Raw genomic sequence first — 27,237 nt, forward strand, 5'->3', positions numbered from 1 at the left:
CTCATCTCCATCTATTAGGTTGGGGTGGGGGTTGTTATGTTGGGATTTGTCGGGAATAGGGAGTAGAGCTAGAAAGTTTTACTAGGATCTAAAAGGAAAAAAAAATCTCTGCAAGGGGAAGAGGTGGGGGGGAGGAATGATGGGGGGCGGGGAGGGGGAAAGGTCACGCTATGGATGAAGAGGAGGAATTTCCCTAACTGCTCACTCTCCGCTGCCTGGGAGGAAAGTCAGCCCATTAAAAAAAAAGTTGGGACGAAGTACTTTTCTGTCTTCCAAAGAACGGGCTCTCTTCCTTCGGTTCGGGGGTCTGTCTCTCCTCTCCCGCGTTACTCTGGGGCTGCCGCCCGCCTAGGTTTCTTAGCTTCCCGCCACTCACTCGCTCCCTGCCTTCTTCCCTCTTTTCCTCTCTCTCCCTTTCTCTCTCCCTCCCCCACCCCCCTTTTGGTAGGGAGAGGAGCAGCTCCAGTTCCGAAAACAGAGGTGGGGAAGGAAGGAGAGGAGGGCTGGCCGACCCAGCCAGAGATAGCCAAAGGCAGCCGGGGCCCCGCAGGACCTGACCCTTACCGGGTCCTCCCGAAGGGTTTGCGAGGGGCTGTGGAAGGGGTCTTCCCATGGGAGTTTCCATCTGCCTCCCCCCCCTCCAGGAGCCGGCGCGTCCAGCCTCTACAGAGGAAACGCTACAATGTTGCAAGCTGACGTAAGGAGCTGAGCGGCGGCGGCCGAAGGGGGCTCCCTTCGGTGGGGTTGGGAGGCTAGGGCTCCAGGCTCCGCTCCTTCCTTTCCTTGCTCCTCCGCCCGCCCTCCAGCTCACTCTCGGCGTGACAGCAGCGCTCCGCGGAAGCCGAGCGGACGGACCGCAGGCGCCGGCCCTGCACCGCGCCGCGTCGCCAGGGCCCCTGTCTGAACCTACGGCCGCGGCAGCCGGGCCGGGAAAACTTTGCAGCCCAGCCGCACACCTCTGCCCGCGCGCTGCAGATCCATTTTTCCTTTTGTGTACCCACACGCCGCCAGCCCTCCTGCAGCCCGGACCCCACGCTCCCCCCCACCCCCACCCCCTGGTGCCCGCGCGGGCTCGGGGGGAGGGCTCCGGCCGCGGCAATTTGACAAAATCTGGGCATGGACTCCTCGCGGAAGCCGCCGCACAGATCGATTCCCTCGGATCCTCCTCGCATTGTATAGACACAGCCCCCTCCGCTGCCGCCGGGGGCTGGCGTGTGCTCGGGAGGGGGGAGCCTGTTTGTGGATTTTTTCCCTTTGCCCTCCCCCCTTTCAGAGGCGAAGAGGAGGAGTAGGAGGAGAAGGAGGAGGAGGAGGAGAAGGAGGAGGAGGAGAAGCGGCGGCGGCGGCGGCGGCGGCGGCAGGAGCAGCCGGCCTGACCGGCGGCAGCGGCGGCTGCAGCAGCGGGGGCAGCCCCGGCCCCGGCCCCGGCCCCTGGCCCGCCGCTGCCTGGACACTGGGGCTGTGGTTTTCGCCAACGGGAGCCGGCGCGGGAGGCGGAGGAGAAGGAGGCGGAGAAGGAGGAGGAGAAGGAGGAGAAGGAGGACTAGCGGCGGCGGCGGCGGCTGTCGGAGGAGCGAGGAGCGGCGGCAGCAGGAACAGCGGCAGCTAACATGGCGACGGTGCCTGTCTATTGCATCTGCCGGCTGCCCTACGACGTTACCCGCTTTATGATCGAGTGCGACGCCTGTAAGGACTGGTTCCACGGCAGGTAAGCGCGCCCAGCCGGGCCGGGCCTCGGGAGGCTAGGGACGGCGGGCCGAGGCTGCGGGGTCGGCGCGGGCGCAGGGGCGCGGGGCGCGCGGCGAGGGGCGCCCACCCTCCTCCTCCTCCTCCTCCCCGCCCGAGGGCTCTCCTCGCCTCCCCTCGCCTAGCCTTGCCTCGGCTTCGCTCCCCCGAGCCCCGGCGGGGGATGACGGATTTTCCAGCTACATGTATTGTCTGTCCCCGGGCTGTCTCCCTTCCCCGCTCCGTAGCCCGGATCCCGCCCGAGCCCGGGCCCCCTGCTCCCGCCGCCCCCGTGCCCAGGATAAAAATAAATAAATCCGGAATTCGCCTGGTGTGGCGTTCGCTCCGGAGCAGTGTTTCCCCCCTTTCCTCTGTGGCCGCCACAGGCCCTTCCTTCCCGGGGAGAGAGGAGGAGTTAGTCGCCAGGCTGTCCCCAGCCTCCGGCCTCGGCCCCTGCGCCTGGGCTAGTGTGTTTTTGGCGGCGGAGAGGACCACAGGGTCGGCGGCAGTTGCTGCTGACGCTGGGGGCCCCGGGCGGGGCTCCCCTTTGTGCCAGGGCCGGGGGGTGAGGGCGGCTGCGAGACTGGCTGTCCTCGGCCCTGCCCGCCCGCCGCGCTCCGGGCGAGCCACCCTGGCCGGGAGACAGCTGCCGGGCTGGCTCCCGGGAGGGAGGCAGAGGGAGGGCAGGCCGCGCACAAAGCCTGGGGGGGCAGCGGGCGGGCAGGCGGGCAGCGGCGGCGGCAACAGCGCGGCTGCCCTGCTCCGCGCCGGGCACGGAGCTCCGCTCCGGCCCGCTCTGGCCCACCGCTCCCCGGCAGCCGCGCCGCTCGCCTGCTCCAGCGCGGCTCGCTCGCCGCTTTGGACTGCCGAAGGAAGCTTGTGGGAGGACCCTGCTCGCCGGGCGCCCCGCGGGGAAAGTTCGGGGGGTTTGCTGGGCCTGGGACTCCGCGCCCCTTCTTCTCCCTCCTCCCCCAACCCGGGTCTGGGGCTAGTCGGATCCTCGTGCCACTGACAGCTAGGGATGGGGGATTGCCCCCTGGAGGCCAGGGCCAGGGGCAGGGAAGGAGCTGAGGCCAGGAAGGTGGCAAGGAGGGAGGCCCAGGGCCTGAGCTTCCTTCCCGCTTTCCCTCCCGTCTCCTCCCCCAATGAAGTTGCCTTAACTTTCCCCGCGCGGGACAGTGATCACGCCGGGACTGGGGGCCCAATCGGGCCGGGGGCTTGGGAGAGGCGGGAGCCGAGTCCGGCCTGGGGCAGAGTCCCTAGGGAGGACAGAGTGGCGGGCTCCCAGCGCTGCGAGGATAGGGCGGGGAGAGGAGGGAGGGAGGAAGGGAAGGAGGGGAGGGACAGACAGGGGGCAGACCCGCGTGTGGAGTGGAGAGGAGAGGGGCGAGCAGGGCTTAAAGTGGGCGTCCGTGTAGTGTGCCCCTGCTGGGAATGAGCCGCGCTCCCCGCCGCCCTCCTTCCTCTGTCCAGCCTTTTACCGCACCATTCGGGCCCGCTCTACTCACGACAGAGAGAATCAACACCCAAACCCTCTCCCCCACCTCACTCTTCTCCTTCCTTAGTGGAGCTGAGGCGTTCGAGTGAACCCCTGTCTGTATCGGGTTTGCCAGGGCTATGATTTTCTTAGGTTTGGAGGGGAATGTTGCGGATAGGGGTAGGAGGGTTGGGGTTGGACGGGGACTTGCCGGGTGCTGGAGGCTTCTTTCGGTTTGTAAGGTTGTGTTGTCATTCGAGTGGCTTCCCCCACCCTGCTGCTGTGCCAGGGAAGGAGTGGTGCTTTGGTTTGGAAGTTCCCTTTGAGCTTTCTAGCTTGGTATGGAGGCTTAAGGAGGGCCGCTGGGGCTCCTGTCTTGGGAATTGGGCAACCCAGGTCTAGCCTGGCCATGCAGGTGTGCCGTTTCTCACCCTGCCTGCTCCGGCCCCTCCAATTTGTGCCCCCCTTTCCAAATCCTGGCCTCCTTCTTAGGAGAGGAGCCAGTGTCAGTAATAGGAGGAGGGGGAGGAGGTGACAGCCTCGATGCCCAAACCGCCCCAACTGGTTCTGGTTGCATCTCATTTTGCCAGTGGGAAGTGCCGGGAGTGGGGGTGAGAGGAGGAGGGGAGGGCAGAGGAGAGCTGGCGCGCTGGCTTCCTGCCCAAGGACCTAAACTCATCCTCAGCACGGGGGTGTTCTAAAAGAGGATGGACTACCCTTCTGTCTCTCCCCCTCTCTCCCTCCCGCAACCTTGTGCCTCTGCCTGGGAGCTAGTGTTTTTTAAGAAGCAGGGACAGTCTCTAAAGCCTGTGGGAACAATTTCAGCTTCTCGTTTTGGGGACATTTTGGACTTCTTTCTTATTCCCTCCAAATTCTTCTGTTGTCTTACTCAGACCCAGCTGGGAAATGCATCCAAGGATAGAGTTTGGTGCAGCTCAGAAAAAAAATCACCTAGAGGGACCTAGATCGACAGATTAGAAATAATCTAATTTTACAGGCAGGGAAACCAAGGCCCAGGAAAGTCACAAGTTATGTAAGGTCCCACCACAAATCAAGCAGTTTGGGGTAGAGCCATCATTAGAACCCATATCCCCTGACTCTCAGGGAAGGCTCTTCTTTGTTGTTGTTTGCACTTGACTTTTATTTTGAGTGAGGGAGGGCTGTGCAGGTCACCAGCCTCACTTCTCCTCCAGAGCCATCTGAATCCAGTGACCAGATATTCATCAGGATGACTGGAGATGACCCAGGATGAGGCAGTTGGGGTTAAGTGACTTACCGAAGGTTACACAGCTGGTGAGTGTCAAGTATCTGAGGTGAGATTTGAACTCAGGTCCTCCTGACTCCTGCACTGGTGCTCTATCCACTGCACCACCTAGCTGCCCCTGCCCCCTTCCTCCTGCTCTTCTTTACAAGATACCAAAAATACCTGGCCTCTTTGCTAAAGGAAAAACTATGAAATAATGTTTTATTGCATATTGAAAGATTTTGGTTACTCAGGTACATTTAGGAATGCCAGGGCTCCCTGTTTGCCACCCAGAGCTAGATTGAGAAGCTGGAGATGGTCATGTTTTGTATTCTGAATGGCATTGGGATATCCCAGTTCAGCAAACTGCAGTGCCTACTATGGACAGGCCCCATGCCAGAGGGTAGAGATAGAAAGATTGAAAAAAAAAAAAAGACATGGTTTCCTTCCTAAAGGAGCTTAGAAATGAATGGTAGGGGCAAGAGTGAGATCTGTTTACATATGAATAGCACCCAAGTTAGGATGTGATAAGTGCACAGGAGCAGGGGAAACACTGACCCAAGTAATGATTGGGGGAGGGGAAATACCATTGATAGAATCAGAGATGAGCCAAGTTGGACAAGTCCCTGAGGCCCTATTGAGTCCAGCCCTGTCACTATACAAGAATCTCACCTCCAGCTACAAAAGTGGTCATCCAACTTTTCCTTAAAGATTTTCAGTGCTGGGCCTTCCCTCTGATGTCTCCAAAGAGAGCCTGTTCACTTTGGGATGCTTGTGATGGTCAGGGTTTTTCCTGACAGCGAGCTTCCACATGCCCCCGGACAACTTCCCACCTCTCTTGGTTCTACAGAGAACTCCGTCCTTTTTTTCACACGAAAGTTGGATCAGATATTTCCAGAGCCTTTTGATCTCTTCCTTGACCCCTAGTGCCTCTTGTTTTTTAAAATATGTATTTGTGTACAGGTGATATGTGCTGCAAGTAGAAATGTTAGTTTCCTGAGGGTAGAGACTAGTTCCTTTCTTTCTTTGCATCTTTAGCAGCTGCCATGAGCACATAGTAGCTCTCAATGTTTTTTTTGAGTGGTGGGGGTGAATTAAATTGAAGGAGGAACACTGAAGGCAGGTTATCAGGAAGCCTTGTGTAGGAGCCCTGCTTTGAATAAGGACATCATTTTAGTAGGTTGAGAAGAGGGGCTGGATTTACTGTATTTAAAGACAAATTGGGGAAGAGAAGGTAAATGGGACAGGAAAAATGAACCAGGGAGATTTTGCTTTTCCTTTTTCTATAACTTTAGATCTTTGCCTAGTTATAGAAAGGGGTTATTCCTTCCACCTCCTCCAAATAGAGGTTGATCAGATTTGGGTTCAGAAATTTGTGAGGGTACTAGTAACCATTAAAGGACATTTTTTTTCTTTTTGGGGCTAAATCTCAATATTCTAGGAACATGTAAAATATTTAATCTATATTTAGTTCTTGAAACTCATTCTGATGGCAGAACCAGAGATTCTGCCCTGAGTTCGAGGATGGATCCTTCTAGGGGCCTGTTTGGCTCACCCTTCTCCTTCTTTTTCCTGTGGGCTCAACTGGAGTTCTGTCCCAGATAAGGGTTACTTCTTGACTAGAGGTTCCAAGGCCTCTGTCCTGTGGCAGTGGAGCCCCAGACTCATAATTTCACTTGCTTTAAAGAAGAGGGAGGAAAATCTTGTGGAAAGGGGGGAGGAGTCAGAAAACCTGCTTTATTTGTGTCTGGAGAAGCCTGATACAGTAGAAATGAGCGCAAGATTTGGCTTGGGCAAATAACTTCTCTGGGCCTCAGTTTCGTCATCTGTAAAAAGGAGTTGAACTAGATCTCTGTGGTCCTTCTGTATTCTGATCACCAGTCAGATCCTATATGGTCTGTATATTCATAAGATAGATTGAGAATGTGGTCTTCCATGGGGATTAGGCTGTACTACATAACCACAGGTTGCTTAGGCCACATATGAAGGTGTGTTGTAACAGCTCATCAGCTGCATCACCACTGAGCCGACATGGCATTCCAGTAAAACCATTATGAGCTTGGCCATTCATTATGTCTCTGCTAGAGGAACAGAGACTATTACCATTACAGACTGACCTTTGAGTGACAGGAGTTATAAGGTAATTAAATGACTTTGGAAAACCAGGATTTTGCATAGAATTTTCTTCCTTTCTTTCCTTCTTTTCCTTCCTCCCTCCCTCCCTCCTTTTCTTCCTTCCTTCCTTCTTTTCTTCCTTCCTTCCTCCCTCCTTTCCTTCCTTCCTTCCTTCCTCCCTCCTTCCCTCCCTCCCTCCTTTCCTTCCTTCCTTCCTTCCTTCCTTCCTTCCTTCCTTCCTTCCTTCCTTCCTTCCTTCCTTCCTTCCTTCCTTCCTTCCTTTTTTCCTTCCTTCTTTCCCAAAGCCTGCAAGGAGGAAATCAGTAACTCTTCTTTTCCTCTTGCTCACAGTTATAGAACACTTTATTCACAATAATTCTTTGAGACAGGTAGTTTAAGTATTATTATTAAATTTTATAAGTGAGGAGGGACAGCTAGGTGGTACAGTGGATAGAGCACCAGTGCAGGAGTCAGGAGGACCTGAGTTCAAATCTCACCTCAGATACTTGACACTCACTAGTTGTGTGACCTTGGGCAAGTCATTTAACCCCAAATGCCTCATCCTGGGTCATCTTCAGTCATCCTGATGAATATCTGGTCACTGGATTCAGATGGCTCTGGAGGAGAAGTGAGGCTGGTGATCTGCACAGCCCTCCCTCCCTCAAAACAAAGTCAAGTGCAAGTCATATCATTATTTCTCTGATGGCATGGTCTTCTTTGGCAACGAAGGACGAACACACATACAAGTGAGGAAACTGAGGCTTTCAGAGAGCTTAACTCACTTATATTGTGTCAGCTAATAAATTAGTCAGGACTTGAACCCAGATCATTCTGCCACCCAGTCTAAGTCTTTTCCGCTCTACCATACTGCCTCCCCTGGTGTTGAAGAGGCCCATCTGATAGGTGGGTTGCATCTAGAGCTGCTGAATTCCTACCCATTTTTAAAAATCTGACTCATGTAAGTGAAATTTTCCCTAACTCTCTCTTTGGTAGGACTTTTCCCCTCAGATCTCACATAGTTCTTATTTTTTAATATTTCTAAATTTAATATTTATTATAATAATTATTAATAATTTCTAATATACTTATGTAATAGTGTGTATTATAGCCATCTGTTGTTGTGTCCAACTCTTCATGACCCCATTTGGGGTTTTCTTGGCAGAGATACTGGAGTGTTTTGCCATTTCCTTCTGCAGCTCATTTTGCTGATGAGGAAACTGAGATAGATGGGGTTAAGTCACATAACTAGTCAGTGTCTGAGGCCAGATTTGAACTCAAGAAGATGAATCTGATTCCAGGCCTTTGAAAACTGTCCACTTCAGCACCTAGCTGCCCTAGCTGAGCTTGTAAGGATAGCCTTATCCACCTCCTAGATGATAAGCTTTTGGTTAGACTATCTATTGCCATGGCCTCCTAATCTACCTCCTTCTCAACATCGCTCCCCACCCACATACATCTTCCAAACAGCTACCAAAATGATATTCCTAAACTACTGATCTGACTATGTCTTCCCACTACTGGCTAAAGCCTGGTGGTTACTTCTTGCCTCCAGGATCAAATACAAACAGCCCTTTGGCATTCAAAGCTTTTCACCAGTGGGTCCCTTCCTGCCTCCCTAGCCTGCTCCCACTATTTAGTCTGATCGGCCTAAATACTCTCAATTCCTCTCACAGAACAGGGCTCATGCCTCACACTGACTGTTGCCCATGCCCCAAGGGCCCTCCCTTCCCCCCTCTTCCTCTCGGAATCCTTGTTTCCTTCTAAGCTCATGTCAAGCACCTTGTTCTTCTTGGGCTTTTTCCTAATCTCCCCAATGCTAGTGCTTTCTTTAAGTTAATTGTGTATCTGTTTTATGTGCTTTGTATGTGGTGCATGTTGCCTCCCCCAGGAAAATGTGAGTTCAGGAGGACTGGACTGACTGGTTTTTGTCTTTGCTTCTCCATGGTCTGCACTGTGCTTGGCATGTAGTTAGTGCTTAATAAATGCTTATAGATTGACTGAAGGGACCTCGTGCTTTATCTAAATTTTGTGTTTACCGGGTGCTCCCGTCTTAGGTAATTGCTATGTGTTGTTGTTAGAAGTGTGGGTTCAGAATAGGTTTGTCATTTAGAGTCTGACTGCCAGTGACTATCTTGTGCCCTGTTTCTTTGCCTCTAAATGCCTCTCCATTTTAGGAGGTTCTAATGATTAGTTTGGTTCAAGGACTTAAAGCAATAACTTGGGACTCTCACTTTATATTCAGTTCAATTAAAAAAAAATTAAGCTCCTGAAGCACTGTGTTAGGCTTTGGATACAAAGGCCCTCTCCTCCAAAATGCCCTACCTTCAAGGCACTGATATTCTAGTGTGAGGCTACACAAAGCCACACAAAATAACTTCTGTAGGCCCAGACTACAAACCTCTGTGGGGGGTGGGAATCATTAAAGGCCTTGTGGAGGAGGGGGTCTTGTCAGGAAGTAAGGCAGAGGTGAAGGAGAATGAATTCCTACACCTGAGGGGCTACCAGGGGTGGGGAACCTGTAACCTCGAGGCCATATGTGGTCCTCTAGGTCCTCAAGTGTGGCCCTTTGACTGAATCCAAACTTCACTGAATAAATCCCCTTAATAAAAGGATTTGTTTTGTAAACTTGGACTCAGTCAAAAGGCCACCCCTGAGGACCTAGAAGGCCACATGTGACCTTGAGGCCGCAGGTTCCATACCCCTGCTAACCTGTGTGGAAGGCAGGAGGTGAGAGAAGACAGTCCAGAAACAATTATTAACCACCTACTTCATGCCAGATGTTGTGCTGGGGCTGGGATACAAGAAAGAATGAACAGATTCCTACATACAAAGAGCTTCCATTCTAATGAAGGAGGCAAGGAGATATATCCTTAGAAACAGAAAAGAGAATAAATACAAATAAGTAAAAAATAGTTGTATGAGTTAGTCTGAGAAGGGGGCTCCTACCAAGCTGAGGGGATCAGGGAGGGCTTCATATGCATGGTTGTGCTTGAGTACACCTTGAAGATTGGAGTGTGTGCCTACTATATGCCAGACATTGTACTTTACAAATATTACCTCATCCTTATAGGAACCCTCTGAGGTACATTCTTTTATCTCCATTTGACAGTTGAGGAAACTGAGGCAGAGAAAAGATAAGTGACTTGCCCAGGATCACAGAGGTAGTAAGGGTGAGAGGTTGGATTTGAACCCAAGTACCTCCGACTCCAGACCGGGTACCTATCCACTGCACCACCTAGCATGGAGTGGTGGTGGTGGTGAAGGCATTGTCGTTAGCATTTTTGCTTTTGTTATCTCTGTGAAATAAAGATAATAAAGCCAGGCATCCATGTCTCCACCCCTGCTGTTGCTCTTGCTGGTCAAGCTTTATTTGGTGCAATAATCAATGTTTGATGGTGGAATATCAAAATATATTTAGTGGAGTAATCGCTAAAATCATAAAATATTTGAAAATAGGATGATGATGATGTGCTGTGAATTCCTAAGAATCAAATGCAGTACGGTTCCCACCTTCTCCAACTCTCTTCCTGTTTACCTAGTCCATCATTCAAGGCCCAGCCAAAGTCCTTACCCCATGTAGGAAGCCTCATATGACTTCAGGCTAGATTGTTTCCTTCTGCTGTGAGCACCACTTCACCTTTCTTTAATTATACCATGTCGATTAGTTGTGTCTCTCTAGCTGAATTTCCTGCTTCTTTTATTAGGAAACAGTGCCTTTGTTTCCCCTACAGTGACGCTGGGCACATTTGATGGGCTGGTACCTTTAGAGGGCTTCCCTTTGTCTAAATTATAAATTACACACATATGAAATACTCCTTGGCCTAGCATGTAAGACTTCTTCACAGAAAGTCATGACCCTTCTTTTCCATCCTTTCTTCCTTATGTTACTCCCTTTTGACTTCAGTTGGTTGTGGGCTTGTTCCTTGGCTCATCATGTCAGCTTCTACCTCCATGCATTTGCAAAGATTGTCCTCTATGTCTGGACTGAGGTCCTTCTCCACAGGTGCCGTGCACAAGGTTTAGCACCCTCCCCCCCCCCCCCCCCCAAAATGCTTAGTTCCTGAAGGGATCAGTTGAGGTAGCCCTTTCTCTGCAAGAATGGTGAAAGACTATCTGCCTTCTCAGATTTCCTTCAAGCACTTTGTAGATCTCCACTGCCTTTATCATACCTTGCCTTGTACTTTTCTGTGTGCCTGACATAGTCCCACCCTCTCAGACCTTAAGAGTATACAGGCTCCTTGACGACAAGTCATGCTAGCATAATGACTTGTGTATTGCAAAGGAGTAAAAAATATTTGTTGAATAAATAAATTAAACAAGTCATATTGACTAATACATAATTATGTTTCAGAATGACAATGTCATAGAACCAGACTAAAATCAAACACACTAATGTGTATTTAAAATGGTGGGCAATTACTTAGGAATTGCTGAAGGAAAAACGTAGAAAATGTCACCAAACCTGGCTGTTCCAAAGGACCTTATAAAATTCATAGAACCTTAAACTCCTGAAAAATTGAAATAAAATCAGAGATGTGAAGCAATCTAGGATAGTGGCAAACTGAATGTGGGGGCTGATTAGGACTTAGCTGCAATGTCTTTATTTTTTTTTATTTTTATTTTTTTTAATTAATTTATTTAACTTTTAACATTCATTTTCACAAAATTTTGGGTTCCAAATTTTCTCCCCATTTCTCTCCTTCCCCCACCCCAAAACACTGAGCATTCTAATTGCCCCTATCACCAATCTGCCCTCTCTTCTATCATCCCTCCCTTCCCTTGTCCCCATCTTCTCTTTTGTCCTGTAGGGCCAGATAGCTTTCTATACCCCTTTACCTGTATTTCTTATTTCCTAGTAGCAAGAACAGTACTCGACAGTTGTTCCTAAAACTTTGAGTTCCAACTTCTCTTCATCCCTCCCTCCCCACCCATTCCCTTTGGGAAGGCAAGCAATTTAATATAGGCCATATCTGTGTAGCTTTGCAAATGACTTCCATAATAGTCATGTTGTGTAAGGTTAACTATATTTCCCTCCATCCTATCCTGTCCCCCATTACTTCTATTCTCTCTTTTGATCCTGTCCCTCCCCAAGAGTGTTGACTTCAAAGTGCTCCCTCCTCCCCATGCCCTCCCTTCCAACCTCCCCCCCACCCTGCTTATCCCCTTCTCCCCCACTTTCCTGTATTGTAAGATAGGTTTTCATACCAAAATGAGTGTGCATTTTATTCCTTCCTTTAGTGGAATGTGATGAGAGTAAACTTCATGTTTTTGTCTCACCTCTCTTCTTTTTCCCTCCACTAAAAAGTCTTTTGCTTGCCTCTTTTATGAGAGATAATTTGCCCCATTCCATTTCTCCCTTTCTCCTCCCAATATATTTCTCTCTCACCCCTTAATTTCATTTTTTTAAGATATGATCCCATCCTATTCAGTTCACTCTGTGCTGTGTGTGTGTGTGTGTGTGTGTAATCTCACCCACTACCCAGATACTGAAAAGTTTCAAGAGTTACAAATATTGTCTTTCCATGTAGCAATGTAAACAGTTCAACTTTAGTAAGTCCCTTATGACTTCTCTTTGCTGTTTACCTTTTCATGCTTCTCTTCATTCTTGTGTTTGAAAGTCAAATTTTCTTTTCAGCTCTGGTCTTTTCATCAAGAATGCTTGAAAGTCCCCAATTTCATTGAAAGACCATTTTTTCCCCTGAAGTATTATACTCTGTTTTGCTGGGTAGGTGATTCTTGGTTTTAGTCCTAATTCCTTTGACTTCTGGAATATCTTATTCCATGCCCTTTGATCCCTTAATGTAGAAGCTGCTAGATCTTGTGTTATCTTGATTGTATTTCCACAATACTTGAATGGTTTGTTTCTAGCTGCTTGCAATATTTTCTCCTTGACCAGGGAACTCTGGAATTTGGCCACAATGTTCCTAGGAGTTTCTCTTTTTGGATCTCTTTCAGGCGGTGATCGGTGGATTCCTTGAATACTTATTTTATCCTCTGGTTCTAGAATCTCAGGGCAGTTTTCCTTGATAATTTCATGAAAGATGATGTCTAGGCTCTTCTTTTGATCATGGCTTTCAGGTAGTCCCATAATTTTTAAATTGTCTTTCCTGGATCTATTTTCCAGGTCAGTTGTTTTTCCAATGAGATATTTCACATTATCTTCCATTTTTTCATTCTTTTGGTTTTGTTTTGTGATTTCTTGGTTTCTCACAAAGTCATTAGCCTCCATCTATTCCATTCTAATTTTTAAAGAACTGTTTTCTTCAGTGAGTTTTTGAACCTCCTTTTCCATTTGGCTAATTCTGCTTTTGAAAGCATTCTTCTCCTCATTGGCTTTTTGAACCTCTTTTGCCAATTGAGTTAGCCTATTTTTCAAGGTGTTATTTTCTTCAGCATTTTTTTGGGTCTCCTTTAGCAAGGTGTTCACCTGCTTGCTCTTCATGCTTTTCTTTCATCTCTCTCATTTCTCTTCCCAGTTTTTCCTCCACCTCTCTAACTTGATTGTCAAAATCCTTTTTGAGCTCTTCCATGGCCTGCGCCCATGGTATATTTATTTCGATGTGTGGGATACAGAAGCCTTGACTTCTGTGTCTTTCCCTGATGGTAAGCATTGTTCTTCCTCATCAGAAAGGAAGGGAGGAAATATCAGTGTGACAGTAAGTTTTGGTACTTGGGTGGGGGCAGGGCTGCCCCACGAGGCTCAGTTCCCTCAGGGGGTTTATGCAGAGACTTTCAACAATGGATCCGGGCTCCTGCCTGCTTGGGGAGCCCCTGTCCGCTGTCGGCCCCCCCCTCCCCGTCCCCCCCTCCCCGCCCCTACCTCCCGAGGGGGCCTGAGTTATGGGGATACCCCACTCCCCTCTTGACCAGCCAAAGAGACCCTCTTACCGACCTTTGTCACCTGTGGGTGGAGGGACCTTTGCGGCCGCTGGAGATTCTGTTCCTGAAGGCTGCTCGGATCTGCTCCTCTCGATGCCCCATGGCCAAGGCAGGGCTGGGCTCTGCTCCCGGTCTGGTGCGCGAGGGACCTTTTGCGTCAGGTTTTCAGGTCTCTCTGGAGCAGAAATCTCCTCCCCGTTGTTCTGTGGCTTCTGCTGCTCCCGAATTTGTTGGGAGTTCTTCTTTACAGATATTTTGTGGGCTGTGGGTTCGGAGCTAGCATATGTGTGTCTTTCTACTCCGCCATCTTGGCTCCTCCCCCTGCAATGTCTTTAAAATGAGGAATTTTAACCAGACCTTGAGGATAGTGAAGCAGGGGAGACTTGCAGATTGGAGCCAAAATGATAAAATGAACTGCAACTGCAATCCTTTCCAAATGATAATTCTTTTTTCCTTCCTTCCTTCCTTCCTTCCTTCCTTCCTTCCTTCCTTCCTTCCTTCCTTCCTTCCTTCCTTCCTTCCTTCCTTCCTTCTTTCCTTCCTTCCTTCCTTCCTTCCTATAAAATTATCTGATTTGAATACATATCCTCACAGCTAAAATATTTGCTTCCATTAAAATTGTGTCATTGACCAGAGACTGTCTAGTGTGGAAATATTTGTAACCTTTCAGTTGCAGCAAACTTTTGTTTTGTGACTGTTCAGGGCAGCAAACATTGGTGCAAATGTTTCCACTTCCGAGTAGGAAATGCATAGAAAAGTCTTGTGTAATTAGAATGGCCTGAATAGTGCAAATGTTTGCTCTGGCACTACTCTAAGGCCCTTCTCCCTATCCTCTGACAGTCTAAAGAGGGTTCTGATACATGCTGCATCCTAAGAACCCTGAGGAAGAGCTGTCCTTGTTCCAGTAAAACTGTTTTTGAGAAGGTATACACATTCTAGACTTGGGATCCCTCTTAGGAAATAATTGAAATCATTTAAAAAAAATTTATGGGTGTTTTTTATTTAGGTGGGCTTAAACAAACACTTCAGACTGGTAATAAAAATGTCATTTATTAGTTTTTAGAGTTAGTGATGTCGAAGGCCTAGAGCAAGAGAGGGAAACCTATTATCTATGGGCCAGCTTCCAGCCTATGGGAGAGGTACTAGGAGACAACACTCCTATTTGTGCCTACAGTTGTGAAAATAGAACATAGCTTAAAAAAATCCTTTGTATCAGTCCCCTAAGAGGCCTAATGTATGCATTACATTACTATATACTATATGTGTACATTACATTACTTATATACTATACACACACACACACACACACACACACACACACACACACACACACATATATACATAATGTATGCTAATGTAGGTATACATTAGCGAAAAATGTTCTGGATCTGGAGTTAGATGGCTGGGTCCAATCCTGACTCTGTTGCACATTCTAACTTGGTGACTATGGGCTAGTCACTTAACCTCTCTGGTGCTCATTTCCCTTATCTGTAAAATGAAAGGACTGGAGTTAGATGATCTCTAATGATCCTTCCTAAACCTGTGATCCTAAAAGGCCCAAGGTGAGCATCTATCACCATGAAGGTCTGTTTTCTTTCTAAATGTGTATACTTTGTTCTATTCTAACACTTGTTTTAAAAATGTGAATTTGTTCTCATGCAATTGACATATTAGGGAACAGTCTGAATATAACATGAATTTCGTGTTTGCTCATGTGTGATTTTGCTTAATAGAAACACCGAAAACGGTATCACTTTACAGTAACTCACAAGCTGTAGACCTTCTGACGCCCACTTCCACAAGCAAACTGTAGGCCTTGTTCAGGTCAGTGAGCCGTATTTGTCATGTAGCTTCAGTCACAGACGGAGTAGCCGTCTGAGGTCAGGCTGCAGCCACCATTTACTGTGGCTTTTATGGATTTCTTAACCATTTAAAATGTGCAAACTGTGCCACCAATTTTATTAGGTTCCTCTTCTTTTTCTTACGTGTCACAGAGGAAGTTTTGGAGTGTTGTACCCTTACCCCATTTCCCTGGTAGTAAGGTTTTTATTGCATGATTTTGCATATAAGGAGGATTTCTGTATACCTGTACACATCCTTATCTTTTTGTCTGTGATATACTTTGAGTCATTCTTGAGTTTGTCTAGATTGTGTATTTACTTTATAAAAGGCACTTTCACATTCGTTTTCTCATTTGATTCTCACAACCCCCTCCCCCTCCCCCCTGTAAGAAGTATAAAAAGTTATTATTATCCTCTGGTTATAATTAAGGAGAAATGAAGTGACTCCCTTTGCTGGTCACACAGCAAATAAGTGGTGTCAGGTTTGAATCTGGGTCTGGAGACTTTAAGGACGCTGTTCTTTCCATGGCATCACCTTGTCTTTGTGTAGTTGTTCTGTCTTTGCAAAATGATGCTTTGTCTTTTTCCGTGTATATGGTAGCCTCTGTGTGGCTCATTTTGTCTCTAATTCTTGTCTTCTCTTCCCGCTTTATTTCTCTCCCTCCATTTTTGTGTCTTTCAGGCTTTCTGAATCCTTGCTCTGTCTTCATCCGTATGCTTTCTTTCTCCTCTCTCTGCCTTAGTTATCTGACCATACCATAGAACTGGGCAGCTAGGTGGCTCAGTGGATAGAGTGCTGGCCTGGAATCAGGAAGACTCATCTCCCTGAGTTCAGATCTGATCTCAGACAGTTTCTAGCTGTGTGACCCTGGGCAAGCCAATGAATCTTATTTGCCTCAGTTTCCTCACCTGTAAAATGATCTGGAGAAGGAAATGACAAACCACTTTAGTATCTATGCCAATAAATGACTCAAATGGGGTCATGAAGAGTTGGATATAGACCGAAATGCTTGAACAACAACAAATGAACTGAAGTCTGTTTTAATTATTTCTTATACTTACTGAATAGACTTTTATGTTCTCTGTTTTCCTTAATTTAAAAAACAGATGAGTGAAACATTTTCTCTAAATTAAACATAACACCCTAAACCGTTGCTTTTTCACTTATGAGACTTGCTAGATTTTTACCCCACCCCGCCCCCCCCAACTCCTTTCAGTGATCCTTAAGTGAACCAGGATCTTCTACCTCTGGTGTAAAGGCTGACCAATCTGATCAGATATCTTGGTAAGAAGGGAGGGGTGGTTTGGTAGCTTCCTCCTGTAGGATGGCCTTTTGGAGGGATTTCCAGATTTGTAGGCCTTGCTGAGTCTCTTTGGGCTTGGTGCCCGAGCAGAGCACACAGCTGGTGGCCTAAGCAGGGGCCAAACCAAGCTGAGCCCTGGAAACACCAGGTTTTTCCATGGAGAAGGACATTCCTAATCCCATTCAGTGATTGGATTTGACCTGGGAGCATGAGAATGAAGCATCTTCGTCCAAAGAAATGGAGAAACCAGCATTTTTTAATCTGTAAAAAAGATTTTACCTCTTAAGTGATGGAGCAGAGAATTCCTAAAACAACCCCCCCCCCACACACACCCACGGAGCACGGATATGTAGATATATTTACACCGTGGAGTCAGAGATTCTTAAAAAAAACAACAACTTTATATGAGATTTAGTGACTAATTTTAAAGTTCTTGGGAATACAGAAGATATTGCTGTACTTAGCTGGCAAGCCCTTGGACTTTTTTTAGTCCATTCCTTACTAATCTGAAGTCTATGGAGAACCACCCCAGACTTTGAAAGATGATGATAGTAATTCACAGTTGGTAGTGTCTTCTGGCGGCATGTGGGGAGTGACTTGAGAGCTGACCTAAGAGCCAGAGAAATCTGGGTTCAAGTCCTGCCCCTGGCACATGCTGGGTGTCTGACCCTGGGCAGGTCATTTAAACTCTCAGTGCTCTAGTCCAGTGATAGTAAATTCAGGACTGTATGTTGTATTAGAAAACTTCAAGCTAACATTATCTGTGTTATATAAGGTTTTTTTTTTCTTTTTTTAAACATTTCCCAACTACATTTTAATCTGGTTCAGGCAGGAGTTTGCAGATCTGAATCCTACCTTCAGTCCCAATCCCCTACCTGGCTTAAGCGCTATGTATATATGTGTGTGTGTGTGTGTGTGTGTGTGTGTGTGTGTGTGTGTCTGTGTATGTATATATGTGTATATGTGTATGTATATACGTGTATACATATGTGTATGTATACGTGTGTGTATATATATGTATACACACACACACACACACATACATATACACACACTTTTTATCCTCATTTTCCAGATGAGGAAATTCAGACCTCGTTACAGTGGTAAGATTTAAACCCAGGACTTACTCAATATTTAGTACTTTTCCCACTGTAGCAAAATAAAAGCAACTTCTGTTCAGCATCTTTCTCTGCATGTGGGTAGAGAATGCCCACTCTGGATAGATTTCCTGGTTGACTCACTTGGCAAAGGCACTGAAGTTGAGGCCTCCACTTCATAGCCTGTGGTACTAGGTCCTGCCTTCTTGGTCAGAGTACCCTTACATCTTCTGAATGAAGCCATGAGCTTTTAACCATGACACCATCAAATGGCTTTCTGATTCCCCACCAATATGAGGCCCTAGGAAACAGGGGCCATCTATCAGGGTCCCTGTGATCAGAGCTGCTCCTCAGAGCAGTGATGAGTGTCCCATCCATTTGAAGAGAGCTTTCCTCTACCAGAAAATAACTGATTGTATGGTAACTTGGTTCCTTTGAATGCTGAGGAGTTAGTCAGGTGGGACAGAACTGAGCAAGAAGGCCTGAGCTGCTATACCCTAAAAGGCAGCAAAGTCCCTGGAGCAGCTGTTTGACCAGCTTCTGCTATGGCCTCTCTGCTCTGACCATTCATTCCTCAGATTCAAAACTGAGGTGCCTTCCTCTCTGCCCCTTACCTGACTTCATGATGAAAGACTGAGTCTGTCTGGCTATCATCTTGCCCCACCCTATGATCTTAACTTCTTATGACATGGGCCAAGAATCTGACAATGGCAGCCTGCTTAGGCACAGTGACATACCTCTTCCTTGAGGGTAAGTCTAAGGTAGGACAGACCAAACAGGGTAGAGCACTCCAAACATTTCTAGCCTCTTATTTTCAGACTCACCTTTGGAGTGATGGTCAAAGCCTCTGTCAGTGGGAGTCATTTGTATTTCACTTTCAGTGTAAATTTTTGTGTTCATTCAGTAAACGTTCATGGCACTCTGCTAGGCTTTAGAGGAACCAAAAAGAAAATAAATCATGAAAAATCTAAACCAAACCTTTTAGATCATAGATCACAGGTTCATAGTTGGAAAGGACCTTGGAGACCAATCTAGTCCATTCCATTCATTTTATATTGTTTAATTAACAAAAACTTTATTTTCTGTTTTTTTTCTCATACCTCCCCATGTGTGGTGGTGGGGGGAGTAAAACAACATCCTTGTAACGTATAATGCCTATTCAAGCAAAACACATTCCTGCATTGGCCATATCCAAGAAACATTTGCACTCTGAGCCAATGACCAGTCTGTCAGGAGGTGGGTAGAAGTATGCCTCATCATCAATCCTCAGGAATTGGATATCAACCCTTTTATTTTACGCAACTGAGAGCCTACCAGCGTTAAGTGATTTTCCCATGATTCCGCAGTTAGTAAGCATCAGAGGTAGATTCTGAACCTCGGAGCTCAGACCCTCCAATCAGAGTTCTTTAACTGTATTGTGCTGTCTTCCTTGAGAGAATGTAGTCTGTAGTCTCATGCAGTTTACAGTCCAGGAAAGGAATAAAACACAAAAACACATAATTGTAACACACATTATGGTGAATGCTTTGGTGTTTGTCTTTGTGATGTCTTGACTTGTTTGTGAATTGGATTTAAATGAGGTAGAGTTACGCAAAGTGGTAGCCTCATTCTCTCTTCCAGAGTCATCGAAGTCCAGACAAAAGTCAAGATGACTGGGGATGGCCCAGGATGACCTTGGCCTTTTCAATGTCTGACCAAGCTGTAAGCACTCTACAGTCCGTGCTTTAGATGCCTTCGTGGCTATTGAAATAAATTGTCCTCATCTGTCCCTTTCACTGGGGGAAGTCTTCACGTGCTTGGGGCAGACATCCCCCTAATTCACCGATACATTTGAGCCCCATTGGTTTCCCTCCTCCTGGTTTAGCCTGTCTGCCAAGATGGTTTATCAGGATGTGACTGCTGGGAATGGTGAGAGTCGAGTGACAGGTGGGCACCAGAGGTGGATGAGTAGCCTTGAAAATGACTTGGTAGTCCTTCCCACAAGAGGTACGAGTCCTCTTGGAACACCCTGAGAGGTATAAAAGAAGGTGCTTTGTGAGTTTAAAGGGGGAATGTTGAAGGCAGAGGGATGAATGTAGACCTCAAAGAAGAGGTGATGTTTAGCAGTCGGAAGGGGTTGGGAAGAACATCCCAGATCTAGGTATGATACATTGTCCAGTGTAGTGGGATGCTTCTTTAAAATACCCCAAAGTTGTAAGTAGGCAGACTGTATGGTTCGCAGCTTGGGGGAGTAGATGGAAGCTCTCTCTGTGCTTCGTGGACATCCGTAGGGGGAACATGAGCCAGGACTCTAAATTTTTTGCTTTTGAGCTGAAAGGTGTAGGCAGAGTTGACTGACTGAGAGAAAAGTCAGGGTCAAATACAAAACTGGCATAAGGCATTTGTGCATCTTGGGCAAGGTTGGAAATTTTTGTCTCTGTAGTGTTACTGTTTATGTCACTTGATTTTTCACAAAATGACTATTTTGGCTCTTCATAGGCTGAATTTTTGGGGCACTAAAATATGTGCATTTTAATTAAAAAGTAAAATTTCAAAAGTTCCTCACCACCCTGGTGTCTACTTTGCCTAATCCTGACTGGTTGACAGGAGAAGGAATTAAGATTGAGGGACCAAGGAGAAACCAGAGGAGAGTGTTTCTCCTGGTGTGTGAGATAAGCAGAGGCCATGTGGGAGAACTATAATTTTTTCTAATTCTGTGGCATTGTCATTATCAGGAATAGAAAAGTCAAGAGAAAAGGTCATTTTGGCAATAAAACATAGAAGAAGAAGGTGTTCGATTTTGGACATAGTGTTTTTGAGATACTAATGTATTATCCTGGTGATGACTAATAGGTAGTTGGAAATGTGGCACATTAGGTCAGAAAAGAGTTTGGGTTGGAGATTTATATTTGGGAGGCATTTAGTTAGAGGTAAGTAATAGATGAAGCTAAAGAATTAACTGAAATTGCCTACAGAGAGATTGGAGAGGAGAGGGATGAGAGCGAATACTGATATGTCAAGAAAGGGAGGAGGACGAGGGGGAAATAAGCATTTATATAATGCCTACTATGTGTTAAACACTAAGGTTTTTTTTTTAAACAAATATTATCTCATTTTATCTTCACAACAAACCTGAGAGGGAGGTACTATTCCCATTTTATAGTTAAGTAAAGGGACGCCTGATATCAGGAAGGGGGTGCTATGACACGCAAGTGAATTGGATTTAAGTGAGGTAGACCTGCGCGAAGGCACCAGCCTCATTTTGTCCTCTGGAGCCATCTGAGTCCAGTGTCTGAGATTGGATTTGAACTCCAGGTCTCATGCTGTATCTGCTGTGCCACCAGCTGCCTCAAAAAGGAAATTTCAAAGAGAGAGTGAGCGATAAGAATGTGGTGTCTTTAAAGCCTTAGAAAGAGGGAATATCAAAGATCAAGGAGCATGGGCTGGTCCGCAGTGAGCATCCATAGAGGATGGGGGCTGAGAAGGGGGCACAGAGTATGATGGTCAAGAAGCCTATGGTCCAGTTGTGTAGAGCAGTGTGATAGAGTGATGGAGGACAAGCCGGGGAAAGGAAGAGAATGAGCATTTATTAAGCACTTGTACTCTGTTCTAGACACTGTACCAAGCTCTTTACAAATACATTTCATTGGATTTGAATAAATGGATGGTAAGGAAATAGAGGCAGTGTCATTTTTTTTGTGTGTCATTAAACTTTTTTTTAAAATTATGGATTGAATGAACTTCAAGCATGAATATGTAGAGTTCTCTTAAAACCTAGACAGATCACATGGTAGTAGGGGAAAAAATGATGACTACTCCCTTAACTGTAGAGTTGCTTGTGAGACCTAGGGTCCAGGTGGCAGAAAACAGTAGGGCCTACCTTGATGCTGAATGCACAAGGTAGTTTTCTTTTTTTGAGTCAAGGAGAAAATTGACAGTGGAGGTACTATTGGGATTTCTCGAGTCTAGGAAACATAGGGAATCTCATGAGTGGCAGAGGCACCTACCAGTGAAGCTTTCAGTTGGATTGAAACTGTAGAAGTCACCTTGGGGCCCAAGTAGATAACCAGACTATCCCCCAAGAGGGTAAAGAGGCTAGGAGTGTAGTGTGTCCTGAACCAAAAAGGCAAAATCGGGGGTACCTGAGCTTTGCAGCATCTCTGAGATGGAAGTGTCCTGGGAGGCCTAGTCCAATCAGCATTCAGCCAGGCATAGCTTCTACCACTTCCTGACAAATTGTCATCCTGTCTTTGCTTGGAGACCTTCTGTGAGCTAGAAACCACTGTCTCCCGAGGTGGAGTCTTTCCACTTTTGAATAACTAATTATTAGGACATTCTTTTTTCTTCTATTAAAGCTAACCATGCCTCTCTATGTCTTTTACTCTTTGAGGCCAAGGAAAACAAGTTGGATTCCTCTTGTACATGGGAGCTTCATAGATACTTTGGAGAAAAATTGCCATGTGCCTTCTGAGTTTTCTCTTCTCTGGGTTAGATAGACCCAGTTTTTTCAACGATCCCTCATGTTGTGGGATTTTAAAAGCCATTCCCGTCCCACTTGTCCTTCTCTGGACTTCTCTGGCTTACCAGTGTCATTGTTAACCTCTGGGGCGCAGAGGGGAATACAATACGGGAGATGGGGGCTATCAGGTGCAGCGTAGCAAGACGAGCAGTCTAAGATCATATTAGATTGGGTTTTTTTCCTGCTCTGTCATGCTTTTGACTCAGCTCGAACTTGTCTGTTGAGGCTCCCAGGTCTTTTCCTGAAAAGTTGCTATCTGTTCAGGCCTACCCCCAATTTGTATTTGGTTTTTTTTTTTTTTATTTTGTAATGTTTAACAATCACTGCCATACAATTGCGATTTTATCCCTCCCCACCTACTCCCCACTACCCCCCTCCCTCCCCACGACTGCATACAATTCTGTATAGATTCTACATATACTTTCCTATTGAGTATATTTTCACTATAGTCATGCTATGTAGTCAGACTAAGATTAATGAAAGAAATCGTATAACAAATCAGAACATGATACACAAACACATACACATACACAAACATGATCTGCTACAATATGTGAGTGACTTCCATATTTCTCTCTCTGAGTGTGGCAGGCATTTTGCCTTGAGATCCTCCATTGGGATTTTTTTTTTTTTTTTGGTAAGAAGTTCTTGTGTTATTACAAAAATCTAAGTCTACCAGAAAAAACTCTCACACAGTGTGGTTGTTGCTGTGCATAAAGTTCTCCTGGTTCTGCTCCTTTCACTCAGCATCAGGTCATATAAGTCCTTCCAGGCCTCTCTGAAGTCTTCTTGTTCATCATTTCTTATGGCACAATAGTACTCCATTACATTCATATACCATAATTTATTCAGCCATTCCCCAATTGATGGACATCCCCTTGACTTCCAGTTTTTGGCAACTACATAGAGTGCTGCTATAAATATTTTTGTACATGTGGGACCCTTTCCCATTTTTATGATCTCTTGGGGATATAGTCCTAGTAGCGATATTGCTGGGTCAAAGGGTATGCACATTTTTGTAGCCCTTTGGGCATAGTTCCAAATTGCTCTCCAGAATGGTTGGATGCGCTCGCAGCTCCACCAACAATGAATTAGTGTTCCAACTCTCCCACATCCTCTCCAGCATTTATCATTTTCTTGTTCTGTCATGTTTGCCAATCTTATAGGTGTGATGTGGTACCTCAGAGTTGTTTTGATTTGCATCTCTCTAACCAATAGTGATTTAGAGCATTTTTTCATATGATTATAGATAGCTTTAATTTCTTCCTCTGAAAATTGCCTGTTCATATCCTTTGACCATTTATCAATTGGGGAATGACTTGTATGATTATACATTTGGATCAGTTCTCTATATATTCTAGAAATGAGGCCTTTATCCCCGAGCTTAGCTGTAAAAATTCTTTCCCAATTTACTACATCCCTCCCCAATTTGTATTTGTGAAACTGAGCTTTTGAGCCCAATTCAAAGGATGAGATCCCTCTCATGAGAGCCAGGACTTAGAGGAATTAGCGCTGTTGGGGTCTGGGTGGAAAATAGTAGCTCATACCTTTCTATTCCTAATGATTTACAAAGCAGATTCTTTACCCCCATGCTGTAAGGTAAGTATCACAATGATTTCTCTCCCCATTTTACAGATGAAGAGACTGAGAGGCAGAGAGGGCTAGTGATTTTCCTCATCAAACAGAGTAAGTGGTAGAGCCTGAACTTGCCCTGCAGCCTTCTACCACTGTGGTGTCAAACTCACATGGAAATGGGGGCCATTAATGCAGACATAAGGACCCCTGGGGGCCGCATTTTGACAGCTTTAAAATGTAATATAATCTATGTTTTATTGTGCCTTTATTTGTTTTGCTAATTGTTTCCCAGGTATGTTTGCGCTGTGGGCAACCTGAGGCCCCAGACTGCATGTTTGGCACCTCTTTCTCCAGGACCAACACTTTTCTCCTTAGATCACTCTGGTCTGCCCCTACCCCCCCCCCCCCCCCCCCCAAGGGGATATGCTCTAAATCTAGATTTCAAACCTGGGGCGGGGAGGGGCAGGGAGAAGACAGCTGTTTCATTCTTATAGCAGTAGAACCAGCCATAGAAGACAGTTACACAGGTTTAGCACTACTTTCAACTAGGAGGTAGTAAACTCTGGAACTTTTAAGATCTTTATAACTGTAACTTTGCTTCTTGAATTACAGTCCTGTTCCCTGAGTCATAGTAAATGTTTCTAGACCGCCCCATGTCTTACTCCCACCGCCTTTTTTTAAGGGCTTATTTGGAGTGGCAGAAATAAGATTAGGGGCTCCGGGGACTCTGGAGCCAAGCAGTAGGGAACTGGGCAATTTCGTGCTTGGACACTTAGCAAGGTACAAGAACCAAGACTTGGACACTCGTGCCTCTGCCCTGTCCAGGGCCCAGTTCTCAGATCCCTGAAGGGAATGGCCTCCCTGGCTCCCTTGGCTCAAGAATTTCTAGGTCCCCAGACACGTTTTGGGGTATGCATCTTTGTGTGTCTCTCTGTGTGTCTACAGGTGAGTGAGAATGGAGCATGTCTATTTTCCAATGGAGCGATTGGAGTCCTGGAGTTATTGTAGCAAATTAAATATTTACCTTAGTGCTTTGAAATAGCACACTACCATGCAGCGCAGATAGAAGGTAGAACTGGGAGTCTCAGGAAATAAATTTAAGTCCCACTTCTGCTTTCTACCTCTGTAATCCAAGGCAAATCCCCTCACCTCTTTGGGCCTCAGTTTCCCTAAGTGTAAAATAAGGGACTTGAACTAGATGCCCTCTAAAATCCCTTCCAGCTGTAGATCTATGGCACTCCTCTTTTTCCTCCTCTCCATACATGCTTGGCACCAAGTACCAGAAAGGTCCTGAAATTGGCACAAGGGAAAGAGAACCCTTTGGATCTGACTGTCAGAGCAGGGCTACCAGATGATATAAAGACTGGAAATATTATAAAGCTAACTTAGCATTTATGAAAGATTAGTCACCCTTTTCTCAAAACTTTGCCCTCCCTCAGACTTTCCTCACTTCTCTTGGTGGTGTGGCTAGCCTCTCAGTTACAGGTTTGAAACCTTGGCATTACTCTGTGTTCATTCTCTATGTCATTCCTCCGTCTCATCCTTCATTCAGACAATGGTTAAATCTGGTCATTATGACTCCACAATATTGAGGAAGGGAATAAGCATTTAAATAGTGCCTACTGTATGCCAGGCACTCTGCTAAGCATTTTCCCTCTCAAATATTATCTCATTTCGTTCTCCCAGCAATGCTGTATTGTTTACCTCTATTTTACAGATGAAGAAACTGAGGCAAACAGGTTAAGTAACTTGCCCAGGATCACAGATCTAGTAAAAGTCTGTGCCAGTGGCACTGTACCCACCACTGTGCCACCAGCTGCCTCTCCATTATCTCTCACATCAGCCTGTGCTCTCCATTCTGGGGGCATTGAGAGGGTAAGTGACTTGCTCATGGAGACATGGCAGCTCTAAAATAGGATATCTTATTCCAAGTCCCTCATTATTTCTTCAAGGTTACATTGTCTTTAGCCATAAGGCATGGCCTTTCTTACTGAGATTCTCTTAACTGTGATCTACTGGAACATTCTGGAATGAAAAGGCAGGTTCACGGGGTCAGTCTAGGAGCATATACTGGAAAGAGCAGTGAATTTGTAGTCAGCTGTCACCTGGGTTCAAGTTTTGGCTCCAATATATAACACTGGGCAAAGCATTTAACTTCTCTGTGTATCAGTTTCCCCATCTGTAAAACAGGAATGATGGTACTTTGCACAACCTACCATGTAGGGTTGTTGTGAGGAAAGTGCCTTGTAATCTTGAAATGTGACTTCTCAGGTTTATGACTAAATGTACATCTCTTTCCCTAAGGTACTGTGCCCTTCCTGAGTCATTAGTTATCTCGATACCTAGTCTGAAAATGAGAAGGCTCCCATGGACAGTGTCTGGGTCTTTGTCATGAAGAGCTAGGTCTGAAGGTACTGCTGAATCCCATCTATGCCTAGGCCACTGGACAATCTTATCGCTGATGAGCTCCCACATGAAGAGTCTAAGGCCTAGAGGGTTCACACAGTCACTGAGCTGGGTAAAGAATCAGGCCCCTGGCTCCAGGTGCTTACCCTTAGATGGTGATCTGACTAGGAGATGCTATGATTATTAAAGATTTTACCTGTCCTCCTGCTCAGAGTTCTTCCCCTCCACTGGAAGGTTTCCAGTTACTGGGAGTGACTGAGCTAAGCAAACACAGACTGGCATGAGGACTTGGATTAACACCTGTTTGTTTGCTTTTTACCCTTTGGTTCAGAGATAGACTTGCAGAGCATGATTCCAGGGCCTGGTTTGGGTGAATATTCTGACACCTGCTCTCAGAGCCTCAGTTAGTCATTCAGCAAACATCAGGTACTATGTTAGACTCAGAGGATACAAATCTAACGATTAAAACTGCCCCTTCTCCCAAGTACTTTCCATTCTAACCTCAGCCAAGGGTTCCAAACACATCCCTCTTAACAAGCTCTTAAGTTAGAATCACAGAATCATAGAACATTGGTGCTAACAGAGACCTTAATGGTCATCTGTCCTTTCATTTTACAGTGAAGGAAACTGAGCTCAGAGAAACTAATCATGTTTTTCTTCCACTCTTTTAAAAATAGATTATATATATATATATGTACATATATATATTGTTTTTACATAACCTTGATTTTTCTGTTGACCTCTTCTTTCCTCTTCCCAGAGAGCCATTCCTTAAAATGAATTTTTAAAAATAAGAATAAAAAGAGGGAGGAGAGGAAAAAAATAAGCCGAACTTCCCAGGGCTCCCTTTAGCTCTTCGTAAGAGTAGAGGAGATAAGGAATGTTTCTTCTGTTATATCTTATGGAAGCCAGACTTGTTCCTTGGGGTTTTTCACAATTCATTCTCTAACGTTTTGTGGTGGTGGTACTTTCCACTTACATTGATACAGTCATTATGGATATTTGTTTCCAGGTTTTCTTTACTTCACTTTACACCAGTTCATCTAAGTCTATGCTTTTTTTGTATTCGTCATAGTC

The 27,237-nt window shown here is 46.0% G+C and overlaps 1 protein-coding gene across 1 annotated transcript in view; it reads left to right on the forward strand.

The window, feature by feature from the left end:
- Positions 1 to 1,369: 1,369 nt before the first annotated feature.
- The window catches only part of PHF2 (PHD finger protein 2), a 198,340-nt gene continuing 172,472 nt past the window's right edge, over positions 1,370 to 27,237 (forward strand). The window contains exon 1 of the mRNA XM_072598229.1: positions 1,370 to 1,708. Within this exon, the coding sequence (XP_072454330.1) occupies positions 1,611 to 1,708 (98 nt within the window). The 5' untranslated portion in view covers positions 1,370 to 1,610. The remainder of the gene's footprint in view (positions 1,709 to 27,237) is intronic.

Source organism: Notamacropus eugenii, chromosome 3, assembly GCF_028372415.1.
Source record: "Notamacropus eugenii isolate mMacEug1 chromosome 3, mMacEug1.pri_v2, whole genome shotgun sequence".
In the NCBI taxonomy this organism is placed as follows: domain Eukaryota; kingdom Metazoa; phylum Chordata; class Mammalia; order Diprotodontia; family Macropodidae; genus Notamacropus; species Notamacropus eugenii.